Source organism: Salvelinus sp. IW2-2015, linkage group LG4q.2, assembly GCF_002910315.2.
Source record: "Salvelinus sp. IW2-2015 linkage group LG4q.2, ASM291031v2, whole genome shotgun sequence".
Taxonomy (NCBI): Eukaryota; Metazoa; Chordata; class Actinopteri; order Salmoniformes; family Salmonidae; genus Salvelinus; species Salvelinus sp. IW2-2015.
The window spans coordinates 18,576,130-18,599,007 of NC_036843.1; the positions used below are offsets into that span (position 1 = coordinate 18,576,130).

Consider the following 22,878-nt stretch of genomic DNA (forward strand, 5'->3'; position numbering starts at 1 on the left):
ATTAGTGAGGATGCCTAGATATAGATGAAAATTTACATTTTTAATGTCAGGTTACATACCTGGCCATTTTTCTCCTGGAGCAACACCTTCTCTTCTTTTGCTGCCTCCAGATTATTCTGATTCCTTTCACTGTTCATGTCAAATATTTTCAGGGTTGTCTGTGCCTGAAATGATAACAGAATAAGTTACATCTAACCTGGCTCTGACTGGGTCAGATTTAAAATGCATTATGGGAAGGAATTACAATTAACATGTTGTTCATAATATATAACATTGTAATAGGGACATCAGACTTTACCTGTTCTGTCTGGGACTTGAGGTCTCTGGTTTCTTCTTCTAAGGTTTTCAAGGTTTCCTGCATATCTGCAATCTGAAGAATTGCACACAACATCACATCTCAAAAACAAACTGAAATGAGAGCAAAGAAGAAAATGGAAAATAATAAAAAATAGCTGAAACATGTCAACGCATAACCATCAAAACACAGGAAAAGGTGATGAGAAAAAAGTCCAAAGTCAAACTCACTGTCTCCTCCTGCTGCAACCTCCTCGCTCTTTGGATATTCAGGTCCTCCTTTAACTTTTCTATATCATTTCCAAGCTGTGTATTTGACTGTTTCAGCCTCTGGGACATCACCTGAGGACGACACCATTATAGTTTTACTGGGACTTGAAAGTCACACACACACACCAAGTCCTTTTATACCACTTGGCAGTGTTATTTAGCACTTGGCAGTGTTATTTAGCTGTGATATATGGGAATGTCTCTTCAGTATTGAGAACAATCATACCGTGTAGTATCTCTGTCTTACCTCCAGATTCTCTCTCTCTGCGACATGAGCCAAAACGCCACTATTCCGCAGGGCAGTTTCCAGTTCTTCATACTAAAAAGGTACATAAATAAACATAAACAGTAGCAAAGGCATTCATAACACACAGGTCCATACAAAACATGTAATTTCAAAGGGAATTGCATTGAATAGTTTGCAAATCCAGTCAGTCAGACACACACACACACACACAGGATTATTTGACATAGGCCTCACATTTTGTTGAACCTCACTCAAAGTCTCAAGGACTTTGCACTTTTCATCTAATAGTTCAGCCACCTTCAGMCCCATCCGCCTCTCTTTGCTTGAATACAGTCTGCTCTTTATCTGTGGAAACAATGGAACAATTTTGTGAGCTTGGTCACTCTCCAATCAAAATAAAGAATGTGGTTGTTCATCCCTATACTTGCATGCTGATAATAGTATCAGACAACTTACACATTGGTAGAACCTGCAGCTGAACAATAGGAGAGTGCCCAACCCTAGTAAGGCAGTGACGATGACAGCTTCCCATGGCAGTCCATACAGGTCAGGACCTGGCCTTATGTCATCAGGAAGGGATGACAGGACCTGGGTAGAAATAAAATATATATATATATATTTTTTTAAAGTATTATTAGATCAGATTAATGACTTATAATCATTATAGATCTGCTATAGATATTTTGTTTCAGGCCCTGGATTGTGGATACATGACACTTCAAACGTTCAACTTCCTCTAAACACAGAGACCATTTGTTGTGAGTTACTGAGAAGTAAAGTGATTGTCAATGCTATAAGGAGCCTCAACAAACTAACTAGCTAGCCAGCTACTTAGATAGATAGCTAACTAACTACAACCGTTAGCTAGTTATCTAGCTAAGTAGTTAGCTAGCTTACGTTAGCTTACCAGGCAACAGTGCTCTCATAGCCAACAAGACACTGGCTAGATAAGCCTTATCTGACAGCCCTACAAATTAAATGATGTGGTAGTTGGCTAGCTTGCGTGATAACACCAGTTGATGTTTTTAGCAGCGATGGGTCCAAGTTAACGTTAGATAGAYTGACACGTGACTCACATCTTTCGTTTTCTCCAAGGCAAGAGTGTAATAGGTCCTTGCTGTCATTTTGAAATCAGTCACTTGAGTAGCGACTGTCTCGCCACTTGTTTGATCTTCCATTTGTCGAATATTTCATTTAAATATTATTTTCAGGATTATGTTAGCTAACGTAGAAAAAACGAATGCTCAGCTGTTACTTGGACCTGATAGTGGTAGCGGGTAACGTCATGACGCTGAAACGTACGGTGGAGGTTGTTGCTATTTTATGCACGCTAAATTCACTTAAACGACTCACTTTCGTTTATTTTTTCCTAAAACGAATATTTATTGATTTATATAATTGTAATCCTACACAATAATGTATGTTATCTGACTTTTCAATCAAAAGAGTTATTGGTAATTGTTACAACACTCCCACTTCCTGCCTAACGTTGAGTTGGTATATTCTCAACGTCACCAATCGTAGAACGCCACACTGGCAGACTGAGGCGTATTTAAAGTGACACAAGCTGACGAAACATGCAAATTGTGTGAAAACAACATATATTAGTCAACCTCCATCCCTATTCTCAAATAGTCTATAAACAAGGAAAAATTGACATTTTTCTCCAGCTGAGACAGATTGTCACCAAAGTCCCTCTGCTGTCAACTGCCTTGCCCTATCAGAGTAGGCCCAGTTGTTGTTGTTGGTTGGGTTTTGACCTTTCATGTAGCTTTTCAGTGCTTTCCCCAGTGTCCAAAACACTACCCTTTACTCACCTGGTCAACATCCTGAACCTCCATCTGTATTCTCAATTTAAAGTCCTCATGTTATTGCACTACCATAGTGCGGGGAAAAGCCTTGTCACCGAAGCCAGAGCCAACTACAACTCCTCAAAGTGTTGGATGACTCATAGGGGCAGTGCAGATGACATGTTGCATACCAGAGACACATACCAGAGGTTTTAAAGGACCAGCCTTTTCAGCTATCTAGTCAATGATTATTGTCATGTGTGTATTGTGCTGTTATGTATTTGTCTAAGTCCAATGCCACAACCGAAGTTCCCTCTCTTGGAAAAATATGACATTCTATTGAGGATGATGGAGGCATCCATAGTGCAGTCCAATCATTTTAAATGTATGGGCTGTTTAGCTAATTTAATCTCAATAGATTACAAGGGGGATATAGTAGTCATATAACCAACCATTCCAGTGTTTTTACTTGCTATATTGTATTTACTTCGCCACCATGGGCTTTTTTATATTTTTATTTATATATATATTTTGTTTGCCTTCACCTCCCTTATCTCACCTCACTTGCTCACATTGTAAATATACTTATTTTTCACTGTATTATTGACTGTATGTTTGTTTTACTCCATGTGTAACTATGTGATGTTGTATGTGTCGAACTGCTTTGCTTTATCTTGGCCAGGTCGCAATTGTAAATGAGAACGTGTTCTCTACTTGCCTACCTGGTTAAATAAAGGTGAAATAAATAAATAAATAAAATAACTTTCTTACCTGTACAGTGAGCCATTTTAGAAGAGCCTTAACTGTCAGTATATGAGCAACAGCATCACCAGTGACTTGACGTGCAGAAGAAAAAAGATATTCCATCACTGCAGGCTCAGGTTTATCTGTTAAATATATTTAAAAGGTATAAATAACACAATAGTGAGTGTCATAATAATTGATCATATATTTTTACCAGCCACAGATMGAACCATTTTCATCTATATAATTAGTATGTTATTTTTAAGAATGGACATAAATGCATTACATTTGTCTGTTAGTGTTGGGGTTTGGATGTCTCCCTCCCCAGAGAAATGTTCTCCTTTCAGGTTGGTTAGGTCTTCATTTTCATTGCGAGTGAAACAATCATCGTTGATGCAGTTTGTCTTGTCTGTTTCTGCTGGATAACATATAGACATTATGATACCAAATCATTTTAAAAACATGTAAGACCTTGTCAATAAATGGTTGTCAGATATAACACTTTGACAACTGCTAACCTTTTCAATATTGACATGCAAGAGACATGGAAGAGACATGCAACCAAAATCAATAAATGTTTCTCATACTACTTGAGTAGTACCTTGATTGTCTTTTATACTGACAGGTGCTTTCACTTGGGTGAATCTGTTTTTTATGTTTGACAAGAGTATTTCTAGTTTTCGTAATGACACAAATTTTCTGGATTGGTCTTCATCCTCCAGTACTCCACCAGATGGAGTTTTTGTCTCATCAATGTGATACTGCAGGAGCCTTTCAAAGTCTGATATAATAGCTCGGTCATTATTACCATCTTGGCCATCAGTCAATGTCTCTGAGCTTCCTAGGCTGTAGTCAAGCCACAGGAGTTTGTGCTTCCCAAACATGTCCAACAAAGTAGTTATTTCATCTGCGCTGATTTGCTTTTGGATATTCTTGTATTCTTTCAAAAATGCTGTAGCTTTCAGCGAGTCTTCTACTGAGGTTGACTGAGACTGTGGTTCTGGTTCATGGAGGTCCAGGTAAGGAAGAACAGGTGGAGGTTCTTGTTCCTCCTCTTCTTGCCCCTTTGGTTCTGGGTCTTCTAAGTCTTTGGAGTCAGTGCTTGGGATCACAAAGTCCATAGCATTTTCAAAGAAACTCCTAGTACCCTTGTTGACTGATGTGTCCGTGATTTCCTCTTGAGGGGGCCCTACTGAATACTGGTCAGATGGCATGTCTTGCTTTTCAGGGGGTTCACTGTGAGAAGTGGAAGTCTCACCCTCTCTTTCAACATTGCGAATAGATTCAATATCCCGATAACTGATTTTCTCAAAATCATCCTTCTCAATCACGTCCACGTTTTCAAAATCCTGCTGCCTATCTTCATCACTAATTGTGCTCTTTACATCTGTTGCTTCTTGATAATTAGACCAACTGTCTGAGAGGAAATTCTCACCTGAACACAATGTATCATGGTCTATTGTTCTCTCTGACTGAGTAATGACATCATAAGCTTCATCAGTGGGGGAAAGCTGACTAACTGCATGTGACTGATCAAAGCTATTTCGTCCATCATTGGTTTCCCTATCCTGTAGGCCTAATTCCTGTGCTCTCTCGTTTTCTAGAGTGATCTCATTATACAATCCTTTGGTCCCTTTTGAATGTACTTCTTGGCTACTGACTGATGAGATGTGATTCCTGTTATCTAGCGGCAGATTATTGTCCTCAATTGCTGTCGTCTGGTCACTCGTCATCCCAGATCTATCATTCGGGACGTTTTTCTCATCACTGTCTTTTTGAGATTCATGGGACTCCCTGTGGACATGAATGAAATCTTCTACTGACATGTTTTCTGTGTCTGCCTCCTCAAGGATTTCTGTCTGTCGTTGTTCATTTCCTATTTCTGTCTCAGGGGGAACTAGCTCTGAGCTGTCAGGATACATTTCAATTTTAGCATCAGGTCCGGAACTGCTCTGTGTATTTTCAAAGACATGTGTAGGGAGAGTTGCTTGATCCCCATGGTCTCTCTCAACTTCAACTATTTTCCCTGGTTCTAGCCCCTCTATCTCAGTAACTTCATTAGTTGAATCTGCTTCCTCTATCTCAGATGCTTTGTCCACAATATAACGTTCCCCATCATCATTACCTTTATCAGATAGAAGATTGTTACTTGTAGTGTCAGCATTTAGTATAGTTGAGTCTAACACTGGGTCAAGGGTAATGTTTATCAACCCTATGTTATCTACAGGATCGGCCTCAACGTGCCACTCCTTGAAATGATCAGAGGAGGAAAATTCCTCTTGATCAACAACTTCCATTACATTGGAATTACTTTCCTCATAGTTAGAAGATAACCAGTCTTTCAGCAAAACTGAATCTATGTCTCCAACATGAGCATTCTTATTTGGTACCTCTAATGTATTCTTATTCTTGTCCTTACTTTTCCCATCCCCACTTGAGGTAATCAAATGATGTCCTTCCTCTCCTGATACATTTTCAATGACTGGATCAACTATGACAGGTTCAACTAAAGATAGGTTCAGGATAAGTTCAGCTATGCGAGGGTCCTGAGCATCATGCAGATGGGGGTCAGGTGTCTGTGTGACCTCCTCCAGCACTGAAGCATCCTCTGTACCTGGCATGCTTGTCTGACCATATAGCATCCCTACTCTGTCCCCACTGTCCTCTTCTGCTGGTCTCTGAGGCACTAGAATACTGTCGTCTCCTTTCTGATTGGAGGATACCACTTCAATACCTGTAGTGTCAATGTCAATGTCCTCCACCTCAGCATGCATTACAGACGTATCCTCTGATACATCAGGTAGCTCCTCTGCCAGTGTTCCTGCTTTTGTCTGAATAGGAATCGAATCAAAGAGATTTGGAATCCCTGATCCTTCTAAAGCGTCCTGACCAACTGAATGATCAGTCTCAAAGTCATCCAGGTTATTTTCAGCAAGGTCAGCAGCWGMACTCTCTTGATGGTGATTAAGGGCATTCTCATCACTATCATGCAAAAGCGCTTCGGGGAGCACAGTTGATATTTTCAAGTCCTCTTCATTGTCTGGTTTGGGGTCCGACACTAATTGCTTTGGCTCTACATCTCCTTGGGAACTGACAGGTTCATTAGTAGTGACATCATCTAGGTCTAATCTACCTGCAGAATTGTGCTCATCATTTTCATTGATCTCAGCTCTAGATTTTTCAGCATCATCTTCAAGATTCACTATTCCGGTTGTGTCTTGTAATTGAGGGTCGTGGGACAAAGACATATACTTGCTAGTTTCAAGTATTTTATTGGCACTCTGAACCTTATCTATTTCTAATGGAGGGGGATGTAGAGCCTCATTGCTGTCATTACCATCATTATCATCCTTCCTACCTACAGAAGCCTCAGTAGAATCATATGGGATAGCCATCTGAGAAGTAAGGGAGATCTCTGTATCTCCATCTGCTTCTGCCGGTTTTATATCTGTTACCTCATCACTTTGGGCATTTTTATAATTGTTAGTTGTATCGGCCTGAAACGGTGATACCAGAGTGTCAAACATGGATGAGAACACAGACTGTGACTCTGTTTCTGTTTCTGACTGAAGGTTGATATCTTTATCCTCTTCATCCTCAGCTATAAGTATATCCTCCTCCTCCTCAACATCACTCTGTTCTCCATAAAGGCCTACAATATTGTTATATATGCTACCATACCACCCTGCATCTTTCTCTTTTCTTAACTCACCATCTTCTTCCTGACTATGACGGTCCTCTTGGTTATAATCCTTAACAGGTTTTGAGGGGTGTGTCTCTGTTCTCTCTGCCTTCTTACCAGTGTTATCATCTCTCTGGTTCTCTGTTTCTTTTATTTGCTCCACTGTGGCATCATGATGAGACTGACTTGTGCCAACGTCCTGTGGGTCTATTGTGCCTGTCGATTCATCTCTGCCTGCTGCTTCTATTCTCTCTTCAACTTTATCCTGATTAGATTGACCAAAATGTAAGACATCTCTAATGCCAATATTCAGCCAGGATTTAGAGGGTGGGGGTTGCTCTTCCACTTCTTTTTCAATGGGCTTCTCCTCCTCTGGAGCTTTATGACCAAAACCAAAGGCGCTAGTCAGTCCATCTCCAAACCAGCCAGAGTTTTCAGTATTTTTCGTCTCTTCCTTCAATTGGTTCGCATCAATGTCCAAAGCAAGTTTCCTGCTCCTGAAAGACTCTTGTTCTGGGTTGTCTTCTTTGGGATTATCATCAGGTCTTTCACCACCTAAACTAAGCCATCCAGTTACTGTAGAGCCAATCCACTGAGACCCACCTTGTTCGCTAGGTGCAGGTTTGGTATCATCAGAGAAGTATTCCATTACAGCCTGATTGGCATCTTTGTTTCCTGTTTCATCACTGCTCTGTGCAAAACTTTGGGATAGAAAGGCATCTTTGGAGGTTTTAGAATCCTGAGCATCATTGGCTGCGATTTCCTGAAATTCTGAAACTAGATTTTCTTCATTGTCCCACTCACTGGAGTCATTATCAATTAATGAGCCATACTCATCTATGCAGAAGAAGTCTTGTTTCTAAAAGGAACATAAGAGTACCTTTAATTAACAGAATGTGTTTAACAAAATTATTTAAAGTACTGCTTATTCACCCTTCAATACACATGTATAACCATACATTCAGTAGGACRAAAATTCATAGAGTAATAAAGTGGAAAGATTACCTGTGTGGCCACTTCTTTCTCTGTGTTTGCATAAATTTCATCAACTTTCACAGCGTCTTTTGGGAAATAACCAAATCGTCTGTCAATCTGAAATACAGCATAGGGCACAAAACATTATTGCATAACAAACATACAACAAAATATATGTTATTCAATGTAATTTCAGTGACAAAAAAACACTTACACTTCCTGCCCATAGATCATCTCTTTTGCCAGAGAGTTTGTGGTAAACAAATATCACATCCCCTTTTTTGAAGTTCAGGAATCTACAATCCTTTCCTCTGTGATCTCTTGTGGCCCTGACCCGACTCAGCAAGCCTATACACACAAAAGCCACATAAGGTAATGTATGAATAATTAATTTGTAATACATGTGTTGCACATAGCCTAACTATTTATTTTCTTGTTATCTACTTACTTTCACATTCAGAGTCGCCACAAATTTTGAAGTCAGACAGCAATCCCCAAGTTAGAATTGGAAAAATGAAAATAGTAAATGTCCAAATGTATATCTGTGAAGCAGCCATATCGACCCTGGAAAGTCCAGTCATGTAGAATGGTCTACAGTGAAACTGGGTAGTTAAAAAAACTGTGGTGAAACGGTGTTCCAAGATGAATAGTCATGTTGCGTTGAATTCCATTGTGCCAAATGGACATTGCCTTCAAGTTGTTGCAGTCACATCTCAACAAGTAAACATGTTTCAATGGCTAAATGAGGAGGGAATCAAGATACAAGGTAACTGAGGAGTAATGATTAACGTGGCAACAGTGCTTGCAACAAGAACGATTTAATTGACCAAGGCAAGGGCTGATCTATAAGCAATACAAACAATCAATGTTTATTGGAGAAGTATATCCCTTCAGGTGATTTAAATTATATGTACAGTATTTATGGCGGTGTATATTTTGTTGTTAAAACAATATGTTATTGGTCATTATGTTGGAAAGCAACGCGTGGAAAATTATGTTGTAGACCTTGACCTGTGGAATTTGGAATGCCAAAATACACATGTAGCGTTATCTTTAAATCACCATGGCAACGGGCACATTCTAAACGCGTCATGATTCGCACTTGAAACAAAATGGCGTCACAGTTTATTTTGATGTGAGACTTGTGTCCTTATCCAACAAAACAACCTTTATAACAGAAGTACAGTAATAAATGCAAGTCTCATTAGTTGCCTGTTAATCTATCAGTATATCAATCCGACACTGAGCAAATAGTTWGAAGTTTCAGCATGAAATCCGACGTGGAGGAACTGATGCCCAGGCTTCTGCCTGTGGAAACATGCGACACTGGCGAAGACTTCAATCTAAACGAGCCTCCAAGAAATCCCCAGGAGTATTTGAGACAGGTTCAGTAAGTCCCGCATAGCTCTGTCTTTTCATAGTTTTCACGCATATTCCCAGGAAACACGCATTCATGTAATAAAAAAACCCCGCTGCTTTTCTCTTTTTTTCAGATTAGAGGCGTCTCTCTGTCCTGATGTTGTGGTGGCGAAGATTGATCCAAAGAAATTGAGAAAGAAACAATCAGTTAACGTGTCGGTATGTTTCACCATATAGGCCACTGCCACAAATAAAATGTAACTAGAGAGACAGAGCGCACGAGAGACAGACAGAGTCTGTCTGACTATGTATGTATAATTTCTTGTCAACTTCTATTTGGTAGCTCACAGGTTGCCAAGCTGCTCCACAAGGATTTTCACCGAGTTTAAAATGGCAGCGACAGCAAGTCAGCAACTTCTCAGAAATAAGACAGGTAACTATAGATTGTATTATCCCCTATACATTTCAAGTTATTTGTCACGTTGGGTTGAAGTGAGTTATTTTGATCATGTTTTACTACTTGCAGAGTATCAGTAAGCATAGAGAACACTGGAGTGGTCATGCATTAGATGACAATGTGTTAATGGTGAGTATGAGATTATGATTTTTTGTTGTTGTTATTGGTAAAAGTGAATTGTAAAATACAACATACCCTCTCTAACTATGTGTTTTGTCTATCTCCAGCCAAAACAGGACGCGGAGGAACAATGGAAAAAGTTCTGCCTGGGTGAAAATGTTTATTTGAACTCCCCTCCCATTGACCCTGGTGCTGAAGATCGAGGCCTTGATTATGTGAAGGTAATCTTTTAGACCAGGGTTTCTTAAACTATGGYTCCGGACCCAAAGTGGGCCCTGGGCATGTGAGCAGTGGGTCACGAGTTATGAGACTACATCTATAGTCTCACACTATTGTTTTCTTAATTTTGGTCATGGGAGGACGATTTGGGTCATGGGAGGACGATTTGGGTCATGGGAAGATGGTACATTTCTCATTTGGGTCTCGAGCTAAAAAAGTTTAAAGAGTAACTTTAATGAAAAAACATTTATTTAATTGAAAACCAGATGTTTTTGAGTAAGTTATAGTGAAACGTCATTTATTGTCTTCATTTTGACAGTTTGTTGCAAAAGTGGTATAGTTTAGCAGTAATTCTAGCTCTTTCCCGTAGCGGTTCAACTCTACCATTGAAATCATCTCAAGGGAGGGTTTGGTATGAAATACACTCCCTTCAAGATGTGCTGGGTGGTCCCACCTCAAGGCTTACTATAAAAGCAGGTGAAAGTTTGCCTAATRTGGCAATGGTCTTGCTAAGTGGAGTGTGCTAATATATTTTGAATGATACTTCCATGACTAAACTACTGACCTTACACTAAAAAATTCAAAATGCAGTAAGGCACATTTCRGCACATGACCAAATTCAATGTTTTTGCTTACCATTTCATACACTGTGCTTTTACGAGAAAAAAACATGTAAGCTATGAGGATTATACGTTTATATTCGTGTCTACATCCATCGTAACAAGAAATAGATGACAGTGGTGGTCATGTCAAAATATTTGTTTTTTTCCCTCAGTTGTGATGACGTGGTGGTGCAGTCTGCTATGACACAGTTCAAATCTAATTTTATTTGTCACATGAGCCGAATACAACAGGTGTAGACCTTACCGTGAAATTCTTACTTATAAGCCCTTAACCAACAATGTGGTTCAAGAAATAGTTAATAAAATATTTACTAAATAAACTAAAGTAAAAAATAAAATACAAAGTAACACAATAAAATAAAAATAAAAGCAGGTGAAAGTTTGCCTAATTTGGCAATGGTCTTGCTAAGTGGAGTGTGCCAATATATTTTGAATGATACTTCCATGACTAAACTACTGACCTTACAGGCTATATTTTTTTAAACATAAAAAAATATATATATATTGAACTAGGCAAGTCAGTTAAGAACAAATTCTTATTTCCAATGACGGCCTACTCCGGATGACACTGGGCCAATTGTGCGCCGCCCTATGGGACTCCCAATCACGGCCAGATGTGATACAGCCTGGAATCGAACCAGATACTATAGTGATGCCTCTTGCACCGAGAGGCAGTGCCTTAGACCGCTGTGCCACTCGGGAGCCTATATACAYGGGGTACCGGTACTGAGTCAATGTGCGGGAGTACAGGTTAGTCGAGGTAATTTGTACATGTAGGTAGGGGTAAAGTGACGATGCATAGATAATAAACAGTGAGTAGCAGCAGTGTAAAATAATTMTATTAATTGTTCAGCAGTCTTATGGCTTGGGGTAGAAGCTGTTAAAGAGCCTTTTGGACCTAGACTTGGCGCTCCGGTACCGTTTGCTGTGCGGTAGCAGAGAGAACAGTCTATGGCTTGGTTGATTGGAGTCTTTGACACTTTTTTGGGCCTTCCTCTGACACCACCAATTAAATAGGTCCTGGATAGCAGGAAGCTTGGCCCCAGTGATGTACTGGGCCGTACACACTACCCTCTGTAGCGCCTTACGGTCGGATGCCTAGCAGTTGTCATAGCAGGCGGTTATGCAACCGGTCAGGATGCTCTCGATGTGCAGCTGTAGAACTTTTTGAGGATCTGGAGACCCAAGCTAAATCTTTTCAGTCTCCTGAGGGGGAAAAGGTGTTGTGATGCCCTCTTCACGACTGTTTTGGTGTGTTTGAACCATGATAGTTTGGCTCTTAGTTCAATAGTTGTGAGTTCTAATCCCACATTGGGCAGATATATATTTTTCTTCATATGCTTTATTTACAATATTCATTCCGTGCCCACACTTCTAATTCTGAAAAGTGACCGCCTACCTGTGAGAGGCTTCGCCCTCGTAGTAGTTGTGGTCTTGGGTACTGTATAAAAACCTAATCTGTGAGTTAATTTTACAGTTGGATTAAATACTGCAATGCTGCTTGAATTGAATTCAGCCCCTAATTTTCATTTTCCAGGTGATGATTGCACTTTTCTTCCCAACACAATACTGAAATAAATGTGAGTTCACATTTCAACAAAAAAAAAAAAACGCCCCATGGGGGATTCGAACTTACACCGCAAGTGGCAATAGATGTCTGGAATTTAGTGCCTTAACACTGTAAGCTAACTGTCTAAAGCCATACATTTATATGCTTGCATTCATATAATGTAGTTATTATGCTTTCGTGAGAAAGTGTCTGGCTCCGGTACAATAATGTTTACCCACCCCAAAAATGAATATCAATGAGCAATCCCCCCCCACCCACAACTTCTCATCTGAATGCATTTTATTTTTTATTATTTGAAGGTTTTGGGCAAATGCTGAAATTGGGATTGAGAGTTACCCTTTAAGAACCCCTGTTATAGTGGAAATATCTGACCATAGATAATATACATCATGTAAGTTTTTTGTATAAAGAGTTTGCCATTAATCATGTGTCTGATATTTAACCACTTGTTTCACCAGGTTGGTTTTCCACCTTTCCTTAGTATAGTGAGCAGATTAAATCAGGTGAGTGTTTTCACAGCATTGGCATGACACTCACTGCAATCCTCCCTCATCAGTTGATGCTTCTAATCATGACTTCAATGACGGTACTCGTGTTTGACACTCAATTATATCTTCCCTACTAGGCCACAATCTCTGCAGTTTTGGAGTACTTGATAAACTGGTTTGAAGAGAGAGAGTTTGTCCCGCAGTTGGTAAATTCAATTTATTTAATGTCATCAACACAATTTGGCATTTTTAATACTTTCCAGGTTTGGGGTCAATTTCATATCTATGCCAGTCAAGTCAGAAAGTAAACCCAATTCCAAATTGTCCTAYTTAAAAAGCATTGAAGAGAATTTGGAATTGACATTGGAATTTCAGTTTACTTTCTGAAATGACTGGAATTTGAAATGGAATTGACCCCAACCATGATGCTTTCATGGCTAATATGTGTTCAACTTTTCTAGGGAAGATGGCTGTATGCACTGCTGGCTTGCCTTGAGAAACCTCTTCTCCCTGAAGCACATTCCCTAATAAGACAGCTGGCCAGACGGAGTTCTGAAGTGCGGGCCAATCTGGTAGGATGATATAGTGGCTGGTATTAATGGATGTTGAGATGAGAGGTTGCAAACCAACTTCCTTATGGGTAAAATTCATGTTCAAATACAGCAGATGCTCAAATGTTCGCATGATAATGTTTGATAAGGATGAACAGGGTATGATAGTCATTCTTCATTTTTTCTTTCTTTACCATTACAGGAAAGCCAGGAAGATGAAAGGTTGTCTCCTCTAAACTTGATGATCTGCCTTGTTGCTAGGTAAGCTATGTTATTTGACTTCACAAACACTCACAGCCAGGAAAACTTGTCGTTTGATAATCATATATATATATWTTTTTTTACATAGGTACTTTGATCAGAACGACTTGGCCGATAAGGAGGACTAAATGGGTTAATGTGATGAAATCCACGATTTGAGGCTGAAACTGATCACACCATGAACTGTAGCTCTATGAACCCATCATCATGCTCAGATTTGGGATCCATGGGAAGTTGCACTGTGGCGATTTGTGAAGAAAATGTACCCAATGGTGAAATTTGACCGTTTTTTGTTTTTTTCTATTATAGGTTGTTTTCAACTTCTGCTATTGTTGGAATTAAATAAAATGTTTGCTTTCACAATTGTTGTGTTTTCATCTTTACAAGCCCACCACTGCTATCTATGTACCATAAAGAAAAACTGTATGCCATACAGACATCAGACATACACATAAATCCATTGTTCTGAAGGAGTGTTTTAGTAACCAGATGTTTTAAATGCCACTTTTCTGTGGTGTAACTTTAGGATCAAAACAACCAAATTACTATTATTATTTGTCATCATTAGGGCCCTGTGTTTTGGTTAATAATGTGACATGACCTGAATTATAGCCTTTATTTTAAGTATTTTACAAAAATGAGAATTGAACCAAAAATTAAAACAAGTGTCTGAGGATGGTGCTGCTGACCAAAAGAAAACGGGACAGTTTGATGAAAAAGCGTCAAATCAAGGTCATGTGACATGATTAAACAATATACAGGACCTAGTCAGAATCAATGGTCGAGTTCGTTTTGCATGGGCCGGTGCCCGGGTGGAGATTTCACTTCAGGACCAATGGAATGGTCTAAAATGTACAAACTCCGCCTACCCGGGGCCATGCAAAACGATCTTGCCCAAAGAAAATATTTGATTATCGTCAAGAAAATACTGGACATGTGGCGATTGGAGAATGCTCACATTTATGGTCATTGCTTTCTGGAGTCCTTGGGACGTCCTTACCCCCATTGAAGTTAACATTGAAAATGGTTGGGTTAGGGATGTCCTAAGGATTCCGGAAAGCAGTAACATACAATATATGGACGTGTACGTTTAACTACGCCAATGAAGTTGTCAATTGGGCATTTGAGTTGTCAATCAAGATAGTGAAACGCGTTTATCACCCCCCATGATGCATTACGGCGAGCGACCTGTGAGAGGAAAGCTTGTTTTTTTAGCTAAGATGGCGGTGGTAGTAGGTTCTTTGCAAGCCCAGCTTGAGAAAGCTAAAGAGAGTTTGAAAAATGTAGACGATAATATTCGTAAATTAACTGGCCGGGATCCTAATGAATTGAGGTAAGACATACTGCATTTTGAAACGCAACATTGTATTCTATTTTTCAGCCTTTATTCGTCTAACGTTAGCTAGCAATATACGCAGGTCCCAAGAAAAAAAATGGCATCTCCCATTCTCGTGCACAACCAGGGTGCGTGCTGTATAATCGAATCGGCTTTGTGCTAGTTGTCTAGTTAAATGGAAGTATATATACTTAAATTGCTTACTGGAGTTTTTACTTACCGGTAGGTGGCAGTTGGGTGGTTGCCGTTCCTCATTCATTATTGTGGAATTGGCGAAGTAACATTTAAGTTATCGAGAGTAGTAATATTATTATATATATTTCTCTGCTAGCAAGCTAACTTGCTCAGTCCTTGTCAGTTACGTTTTATTCTACAATTAACGTTAGCTTACTAATTAATAACAGTAACGTTACTAGCCACGAGTTGGCTAGTTTGATACAGTTTCATGTACTGACTTATCGGAGTAGAAGTAACGGTAGTTAGCTTTGCCACACTGATTTATTATTGTCTATCTCCATTCCAAATGGAGCAACACCGCTATATAACGTTAGCTAGCTAGGTTTTCTAAAATCAATCGCTAACAATGACTACAGCTCTGGTCCATCTATGTATGTTACAGCTAAATCACAAGAAGTAGCTAATCTCTCTACCTTCCTTACAGACCTGGCCAAGCTAGAAGGCCAACCATCCCAGGCGTTGGAGGTAGGGGACGTGGAATCAACTTGTTGAGGTAAAACATTTTACCTTACTTTCCATCAGTTGGTGTCAATACTTCTACACCTGCATTGCTTGCTGTGCTTCTACACCTGCATTGCTTGCTGTTTGGGGMTTTAGGCTGGGTTTCTGTACAGCACTTTGAGATATCATCTGATGTAAGAAGGGCTATATAAATACATTTGATTTGAATACCTCTGTCAGAGCTTTATGTAACATTCGTATTTGTCTACAGACGTGGACTCTCCGACATTGGTGGAGGACCTGGAGGACCCCCAGCTAAACAGAGGGACATTGAAGGGGCCCTTCTGAGGTTAGAATAATCTATAGATCTGCCTCTTTTCCTGCTGTAGCAAAAATGAGTCGTACTCACTGCTCAAATCAAATTATTTGTCACCTGGTTAGCAGATGACAATGTGAGTGTAACGAGATGCTTGTGCTTCTAGTTCCCGACAGTGCAGTAATATGTAACAAGTAATCGAACAATTCCCCAACAACTACCTAATACACACATCTAAAGGGGTGAATGAGAATATGTACATGTAACTATATGGATGAGCAATGGCTGAGGCATAGGCAAGGTGCAAAATAGTGTATATACATGTGATATGAGTAATGTAAGATATGTAAACATTTAGGTGCATTGTATGAAGTGACTAGTGATCCACTTAATAAAGTGGCCAGTGATTGGGTCTCAATATAGGCAGCAGCCTCTGTGTTAGTGAATGCTATTTAGCAGTCTGATGGTCAAATTTTTTTTTTGTCCCAGCTTTGATGCAGCTGTACTGACTTTGCCTTCTGGATGATAGTGGGGTGAACAGGCTGTGGCTTGGGTGGTTATTGCCCTTGATGATATTTCCGACSTTCCTTTGACATCGGGTGCTGAAGGTGTCATGGAGGGCAGGTAGTTTGCCCCCAGATGATGCGTTGTACAGACCGCACCACCCTCTGGAGAGCCTTGCAGTTGTCGTACCAGGCTGTGATACAGCCCAACAGGATGCTCTTGATTGTGGATCTGTAAAAGTTAGTCCGGGTTTTGGGTGACGAGCCAAATTTCTTCAGCCACCTGAGGCTGAGGCGCTGTTGGGTGGACCATTTCAGTTTGTCTGTGTACGCCCAGGAACTTAACTTTCCACCTTCACCACTGCTGTCCCTTTGATGTGGATAGGAGGGCGCTCCCTCTGCTGTTTCCTATAGTCCAGGATCATCTCCTTGGGTTGACTGAGTGAGAGGTTGTTTTCCTGACACCACACTCCGAGTGCCCTCACCTCCTCCCTGTAGGCTGTCGCGCGGCGTTGTTGTTGGTGATCAAGGCCACTACAGTTGTCTGCAAACTTGATGATCGAGTTGGAGGCGTGCATGGCCACAGTCATGGGTGAACAGGGAGTACAGGAGGGGGCTGAGCACGCACCCTTGTGGGGCCCCAGTGTTGAGGATCAGCGAAGTGGAGATGTTGTTTCCTACCTTCACCACCTGGGGGTGGCCCGTCAGGAAGTCCATGACTGAATTGCACAGGGAGGGGTTGAGACCGGGGCCTCCAGCTTGATGAGTTTGGAGGGTACTATGGTGTTGAATCCTTTTGTCAAGATGGGTAAGAGCAGTGTGATGGCAATTGCATCTGTGGACCTGTTGGAGCAGTATGCAAACTGAAGTGGGTCTAGGGTGGCTGGAAAGGTGGTGATATGATCCTTGACTACTCTCAAAGCACTTAATGATGACAGAAGTGAGTTCTCAAGTGAAAGGTTTTGCCTGCAACTTCAAAATCATTGTTGCTCTATTGACGTGCCTCCAAGTAAATTGGGTGATAAATTGACTACTGTTTTGGTTGGTTTCCCGAGCGGAAGACTGCGGTTCAGATCTCACCCTTGACAGAGAATTGCATCAATGTTTTTCAGGCTTGGATGCTTGGATACACCTTCACAGCAAAAAAATCACGTGCAGTGTAGGGTATATAACCAAACAAATTAGGCCTGGCTTTCAGCATGAATCTACTATCCATTACTGCAGGGGGCTTTCTCCCTGGCCTTAGAGCTTGGTGTTTCTGATTGTGATTTGTTTAGGGAGTGTAGTTGCGTTTCCTTTAGCCAGCTGTTGGCAGATTTTTAAATAAATAATTACAATAATAGGAAAACATTGTCGGAAAATACACATCCTCAATCACATTTGCTTTGCGTGGAAGTTGGTTCAGGTTGTCTTTCAATCGAGTCATCTTAATCCTCTGCCTGTCCACACTGTCTTGAGTGGTCTGTCAATTGGAACTTTGTATCAACTGGTTCTGGGCGCAAACTTTCCCGTGCCATCAGCTCCGTGACAGCATAAGCTGTATGTGTGCATGGGTGAAGTGTTGTGGTATTTTAGGATGTTTTGCTGGATTAATATCCCTGAAAGAGAATTCCCCCGTATTTAAATGAGGTCATATTTGCTTCTCTCCCTCTAATGCCTGGTCGAGTAGTTGGCTTAAAAAAAATCTGTGGCAATCYGTTAGCTACTGTACCAACGATGGATGCAGAGACAAGTAAAAAATAGACATAGAGCCCAAATAGATGGAGATGTGCAAGAAGCCAACTTTAACTTGGTAGGCTGCCATTCCCCCTTACACAATTATTGCAGTCACTTCCATGTGGTGTCAATGAATCGGCAGTGGGCACTCCTAAAAAGGCATTACCTACACCTGGTGGTATTCAAATGGATTTCTATTTCATATGGCCGGTATATCACGCATTTGTCCTCTTGCGTGTCTTTATTGTATAGGCTGGCCGGTGACCAGCGAGCGAGGAGAGATTCGRGCCATGACAGTGACGCTGAGGATGATGACGATGTCAAAAAGGTAAATCATTGTACACRGAATGTCTTTAATCTTTTCCCTCAATGTTTTAACTCCCCGCTTGCCGTTCTCCATACACAGCCAGCGTTGCAGTCATCAGTAGTAGCTACCTCCAAGGAGCGTACGCGTCGAGACCTGATTCAGGATCAGACCATGGATGAGAAAGGAAAACAAAGGTAATGCATCATTACGTATGCGTAAGGAATAAGTGGGAGGTAGGTAGCCTAGTGATTAAGAGTGCCAGTAACCGAAAGGTCGCTGGTTCGAATCCCTGGACCGACTAGGCGCTAATCTGTGCCCTTGAGTAAGAGACTTTACCCTAATTCCYCCTCTAAGTTGCTCTGGGTAAGAGCATGTGCTAAATAATTTAACTATTCTATTTCCAAGAAATCATGTAACTGTTATCATACTAGTCATTGCTTTTGCTTCTTTTTCCCTATAGGAATCGACGCATGTTTGGCCTGTTGATGGGAACGTTACAGAAATTTAAGCAGGAATCTAATGTGGCAACAGATAGGGTAGGGATAACACTTTACTCCAATATGTGCATCAATGAAACTAATCACTGCTGTTCAAATACTGTAAATGCATAAAAATTTGCCTTAGCTTTATGCTTGGTGAAAATGATTCCAGCCATTAGGCTATAGTTTGGAATATTTTCCAATGGGAAATTCATTTTTGTTTAATGTTTTCTCGTCTTAGCAAAAGAAACGCATTGAGATTGAACAGAAATTGGAAGTTCAAGCTGAACAAGAACGCAAGAAAGTAGAGGGCGAAAGACGAGAGCTCTTTGATGAGAGGCGTGCCAAGCAGACAGAGCTAAAACTGTTGGAACAGAAAGTGGAGCTTGCTCACTTGGTAATGACCTTTCTTGAAAGCAATATTAAATCTTATTGGTTATGGTGTTGCCTTAGAAAAACAAAAAAACGAAGGAAATGTTAAACCAGTAGGAACATTGCAGTAAGATGAAATTAAACCCTTGTTTTCCCCACATGTCAATGAGGAGATTCTGTGCTCATTAACTTTTTTGTATTCTAGCAAGAGGAGTGGAATATGCACAATACAAAAATTGTCAATTACATCCGCACAAAGACCAAGCCACCCATATTCTATCTGCCTGGGAGGATGTGCTCAGCCACTCAGAAGCTCTTTGACGAGTCGCAGAAAAAAATGAATGGTAAGCAATTGTCTTTAGCCATTCCTCTGTGCTCGACAAGTGGCAATACATGTTCTTGGTGTGCGTGGTCTGTCACTGAATCTGTTTTTGTTTTATCCCTGTTTCCAGTTATGTTTGAGGAGAGACGCGATGCGTTTGCCGAGTATCTGAATAAGATGGAGGCTCGGCCTCAACGCCAGTCTCTGAGGGACAACGCTCTGGGTAAGGACCTGAAGAAAGAAGAACAAGAGGAGGGTAAGCCCACGGGTCAGGTAGTCAAAGTGACAGGTAATCGGTTTAATGTGGAGATGGAGGACGAGGCAACACTAGAGAAGGAAGAGGGGGATGTGGGTGTAAAGCGTAAGGAGGACAGAAAGAAAAAGCCAGAGAAAGTCAGGGAGCAGGCACCTAAGAAGGGGGAGAATGAGGAAAATGGTCAAGACATTAGAATAGTGGAGTTCAGAGAGGTGGAAGAGCAGATGGAGGTTACTGCAGTGGTGAGGGAGGCTGAGTGGCAGGTCGGGGATCAGGATAATAAGATGGAGGATAGTTTGGTGATAGGTGGGGCAGAGGTAGGTAATGAGAAGGAAGCAGAACAGCAACAGGTTAAGGTAGAAAAGGAAAATAAGCCCCTTCAGAATCAGGACCCCACAGCTGTGTCAGGCGACCAGGAGAAAAGCTTTGAAATGCAACCAACCGAAGATGAAGAGCCACATACAGAAGTGTCCATAGCCTTGCTCTTAGAGCCCAACCCTAGTCTGGAAGTCTCTGATGGAGCATCTATAGCCCCTGAGGTTCAGATCCCCCTGCTGGWGGCTGCAACAGAGCCTCACACAACAGAGCAGAGCCAAGAGGCTGATCAAGGCGCAATGAAGCAGACCGTTGATGTCCAGCCTGCCCAGTATGATGCTGCCCCCAAGGAGCTGGAGCCTCTGATCGAGGAATCAAGCAGGGGACGTGGAAAGCCCAAGTCAAAGGACAAGAAGGGAGGTGGTGGCAGCAGTAGCTCCTCTAGCAGCTCCTCTGGCTCCTCGTCCAGCGGGAGTTCCGGCTCCTCTAGTGGCTCCTCCAGCAGGAGCAGCTCCTCCAGCGGCAGCTCCTCTTCCAGCTCCTCTAGCAGGAGCCGCAGCCGGGGGAGGAAGGACAGGAAGCATAGGAGGAAGCCGTCCGAGGGGGAGAGGAAGAAGGGAGGTGGTGACAAGAGCCAGAAGTCGTCCATGGGCAGTGGTCGTGAATCCAAAGGTTCCAAAGACAAGGGCTCTAAGTCTGACAGGAAGAGGACCAGCTCTGAGGGCTGCCGGTCAGGGAAGATGTCCTCTCGCAGTGACCGGGATCGCAAGTCTGCTAGGAAGGAAAAAAGACGTTAAAGTAGTTTTTTCTGTCATGCTTAGTTTCACAAGTGAAATGTTGTGGATTTCTTTAAATGGAGTTCCACAGGGTAGGGAAACTTGACTGCCTTAGTGTATTTCTTGGAACAATGTGGATTTTTAAATCAAATGTTTCTTTCTCTAGTCCCCATTCAGTTGACAGCCCTGCTGCGCCGGGGTCTGGACTCATTTTACCTAGTTTTCTTTTATTTGATTGTTCTATTTGGTTTTTAATTGTTCCTAAACAGGTGCAATGTGAAGAGGATGGTGTATTTTCTTTGAATCTAGTGTTAAGCTATGGGGTAGTAGTGTAATGTTGAGGAATTGTAACATACAGCTTTTTTTATTCATCCAAAGCCTCAGACTGTGTGCAATGTCTAGCTCTGCATTGTGCATGACACTTGTTTTGGAAAGTAATATTTTTTTAAGGATCTATAATTTAAGGATCTATAATTAAAAGAGAAAAAAACGGGTCATATTCTTGTCATTAATGGCTCACATCTTAATGATTTCTTATAGCCTAATGGTCATTAAATGCTACTTTTTGGTTAGGATGCAGAACTACTGAAACCCATGCATATTGTTTTAGGGTAACTGACTTAAAAGCATTTTTTTATATAATTGGTGGACACCCTCTGGCAGARCGGTACCCTTTTTAGAATGTATACGTGACACATGATGCTCCAGACATAGTGCCTTTGGAAAATARTCAGACCCCGTGACTTTTTTCACAGCCWTATTCTAAAATGATTAAAACGATTTCATCAGCAATCTATACACAATACCCCATGATGACAAAGCAAAAACATTAACTTTATTTCAACAAGGAATACAGACCAAGATCTCTTACAGCTGGGCCCTGCATATACATTTTAACACATACAGTTTTAGGTASAATGATTAAGAAACTACACAAAACAATACAGCAACAGATTCAATTTACACACAGGGTATTCCCCTAACAGCACAAGAACTGGTGGCAGCATCATGCTGTGGGGATGTTTTTTAGAGGCAGGGASTYGGAGATTAGTCAGGATTGAGGCGAAGATGAACAGAGCAAAGAACAGGGAGATCCTTGCTGAAAACCTGCTCCAGGACCTCAGACTGGGGCAAAGATTCACCTTCCAACAGGACAACAACCCTAAGCACACATCCAAGACAACACAGGAGTGGCTTCGAGACAAGTCTTTGAATGTCCTTGAGTGGCCCAGCCAGAGCCTGGACTTGAACCCGATCGAACAGCTGGGGAGAGACCTGAAAATAGCTCTGCAGCGATGCTCCCCCATCCAACCTGACAGTACTTGATATGATCTTCAGAGAAGAATGGGAGAAACTCCCCAAATACAGGTGTGCCAAGCTTGTAGCGTCATACCCAAGAAGACTCAAGGCTGTAATCGCTGACAAATACTTATGTAAATGTAATATTTTAGTTTTATTTTTAAAAACTTTTTGCTTTGTCATTATGGGGTATTGTGTGTAGATTGATGAGGGAAAAAACAATTTAATCAATTTTAGAATAAGGCTTTAACCTAACAAAATGTGGAAAAGTCAAGGGGTCTGGATACATTCCGAAGGCACTGTATGTTCAACCTGTAATATGTCATTCACTGCCATACTGCCCATCCCTTATATACTGCGCCCTGCAAAATTACTTGATTGAAGGTAGTCCGGTTTTGAACATGCTGCAGGCAAAGAGTCATGTCGTTCTCAAATGGTAATGCTAATTATAATATTCTGCTCAAGTGACTTGGAACGAGTCCGGTACTAAATATACAGGTGATGCACAATGAAGCTCATGATAACAGGACAGTTGGACAGTGACTGGATGAAA

At 41.1% G+C, this 22,878-nt stretch overlaps 3 protein-coding genes across 12 annotated transcripts in view; 2 read left to right on the forward strand and 1 right to left on the reverse strand.

Annotated features, from left to right (window-relative positions):
- The window catches only part of mia2 (MIA SH3 domain ER export factor 2), a 25,374-nt gene extending 16,735 nt beyond the window's left edge, over window positions 1-8,639 (reverse strand). For 2 of the 9 annotated variants that reach the window (XM_023986864.2, XM_023986862.2), the window contains exons 1-12: window positions 8,451-8,639; window positions 8,217-8,350; window positions 8,033-8,119; window positions 3,947-7,886; window positions 3,632-3,763; window positions 3,373-3,488; window positions 1,268-1,399; window positions 1,046-1,156; window positions 812-883; window positions 526-636; window positions 299-370; window positions 60-164 (exon numbers count right to left, since the gene is read on the reverse strand). In XM_023986864.2, the coding sequence (XP_023842632.1) occupies window positions 60-164; window positions 299-370; window positions 526-636; window positions 812-883; window positions 1,046-1,156; window positions 1,268-1,399; window positions 3,373-3,488; window positions 3,632-3,763; window positions 3,947-7,886; window positions 8,033-8,119; window positions 8,217-8,350; window positions 8,451-8,583 (5,145 nt within the window). In that variant the 5' untranslated portion in view covers window positions 8,584-8,639. Of the gene's footprint in view, window positions 1-59; window positions 165-298; window positions 371-525; window positions 637-811; window positions 884-1,045; window positions 1,157-1,267; window positions 1,400-1,887; window positions 2,084-2,628; window positions 2,762-3,372; window positions 3,489-3,631; window positions 3,764-3,946; window positions 7,887-8,032; window positions 8,120-8,216; window positions 8,351-8,450 lie in introns of those variants that run through there. The other 7 variants (XM_023986869.2, XM_023986868.2, XM_023986867.2 and 4 more) reach the window with 7 other exon arrangements.
- gemin2 (gem (nuclear organelle) associated protein 2) lies at window positions 8,304-14,013 on the forward strand. Of its 2 annotated transcripts, none has more exons than XM_023986872.1 (11): window positions 8,304-8,374; window positions 9,264-9,392; window positions 9,496-9,580; window positions 9,705-9,794; window positions 9,888-9,947; window positions 10,046-10,159; window positions 12,809-12,853; window positions 12,976-13,044; window positions 13,300-13,410; window positions 13,592-13,650; window positions 13,739-14,013. In XM_023986872.1, the coding sequence occupies exons 2-11, from the start codon at window positions 9,271-9,273 to the stop codon at window positions 13,776-13,778; spliced, it is 795 nt and encodes a 264-aa protein (XP_023842640.1). In that variant the 5' UTR covers window positions 8,304-8,374; window positions 9,264-9,270; the 3' UTR covers window positions 13,779-14,013. The 2 variants fall into 2 exon arrangements, with proteins under 2 accessions (XP_023842640.1, XP_023842641.1); XM_023986873.1 differs by lacking the exon at window positions 8,304-8,374 and adding an exon at window positions 8,681-8,768.
- Window positions 14,014-14,837: 824 nt separating this feature from the next.
- pnn (pinin, desmosome associated protein) lies at window positions 14,838-21,521 on the forward strand. Its single transcript, XM_023986874.2, has 9 exons — window positions 14,838-14,983; window positions 15,648-15,716; window positions 15,936-16,013; window positions 18,452-18,527; window positions 18,606-18,700; window positions 18,967-19,042; window positions 19,227-19,382; window positions 19,563-19,701; window positions 19,810-21,521. Exons 1-9 carry the CDS (start codon window positions 14,871-14,873, stop codon window positions 21,045-21,047), a joined length of 2,040 nt encoding a protein of 679 aa, XP_023842642.1. The 5' UTR covers window positions 14,838-14,870; the 3' UTR covers window positions 21,048-21,521.
- The last annotated feature ends 1,357 nt before the right edge of the window (window positions 21,522-22,878 follow it).

Excerpts from the sequence above, each read along its gene's own strand:
- gemin2 (XM_023986872.1), top strand. The coding sequence starts at position 9,271 with ATGAAATCCGACGTGGAGGAACTGATGCCCAGGCTTCTGCCTGTGGAA. Across the intron at positions 13,045-13,299 it reads GAGAGTTTGTCCCGCAGTTG|GGAAGATGGCTGTATGCACT; the intron begins GTAAATTCAATT and ends CAACTTTTCTAG. Across the intron at positions 13,651-13,738 it reads ATGATCTGCCTTGTTGCTAG|GTACTTTGATCAGAACGACT; the intron begins GTAAGCTATGTT and ends TTTTTTACATAG.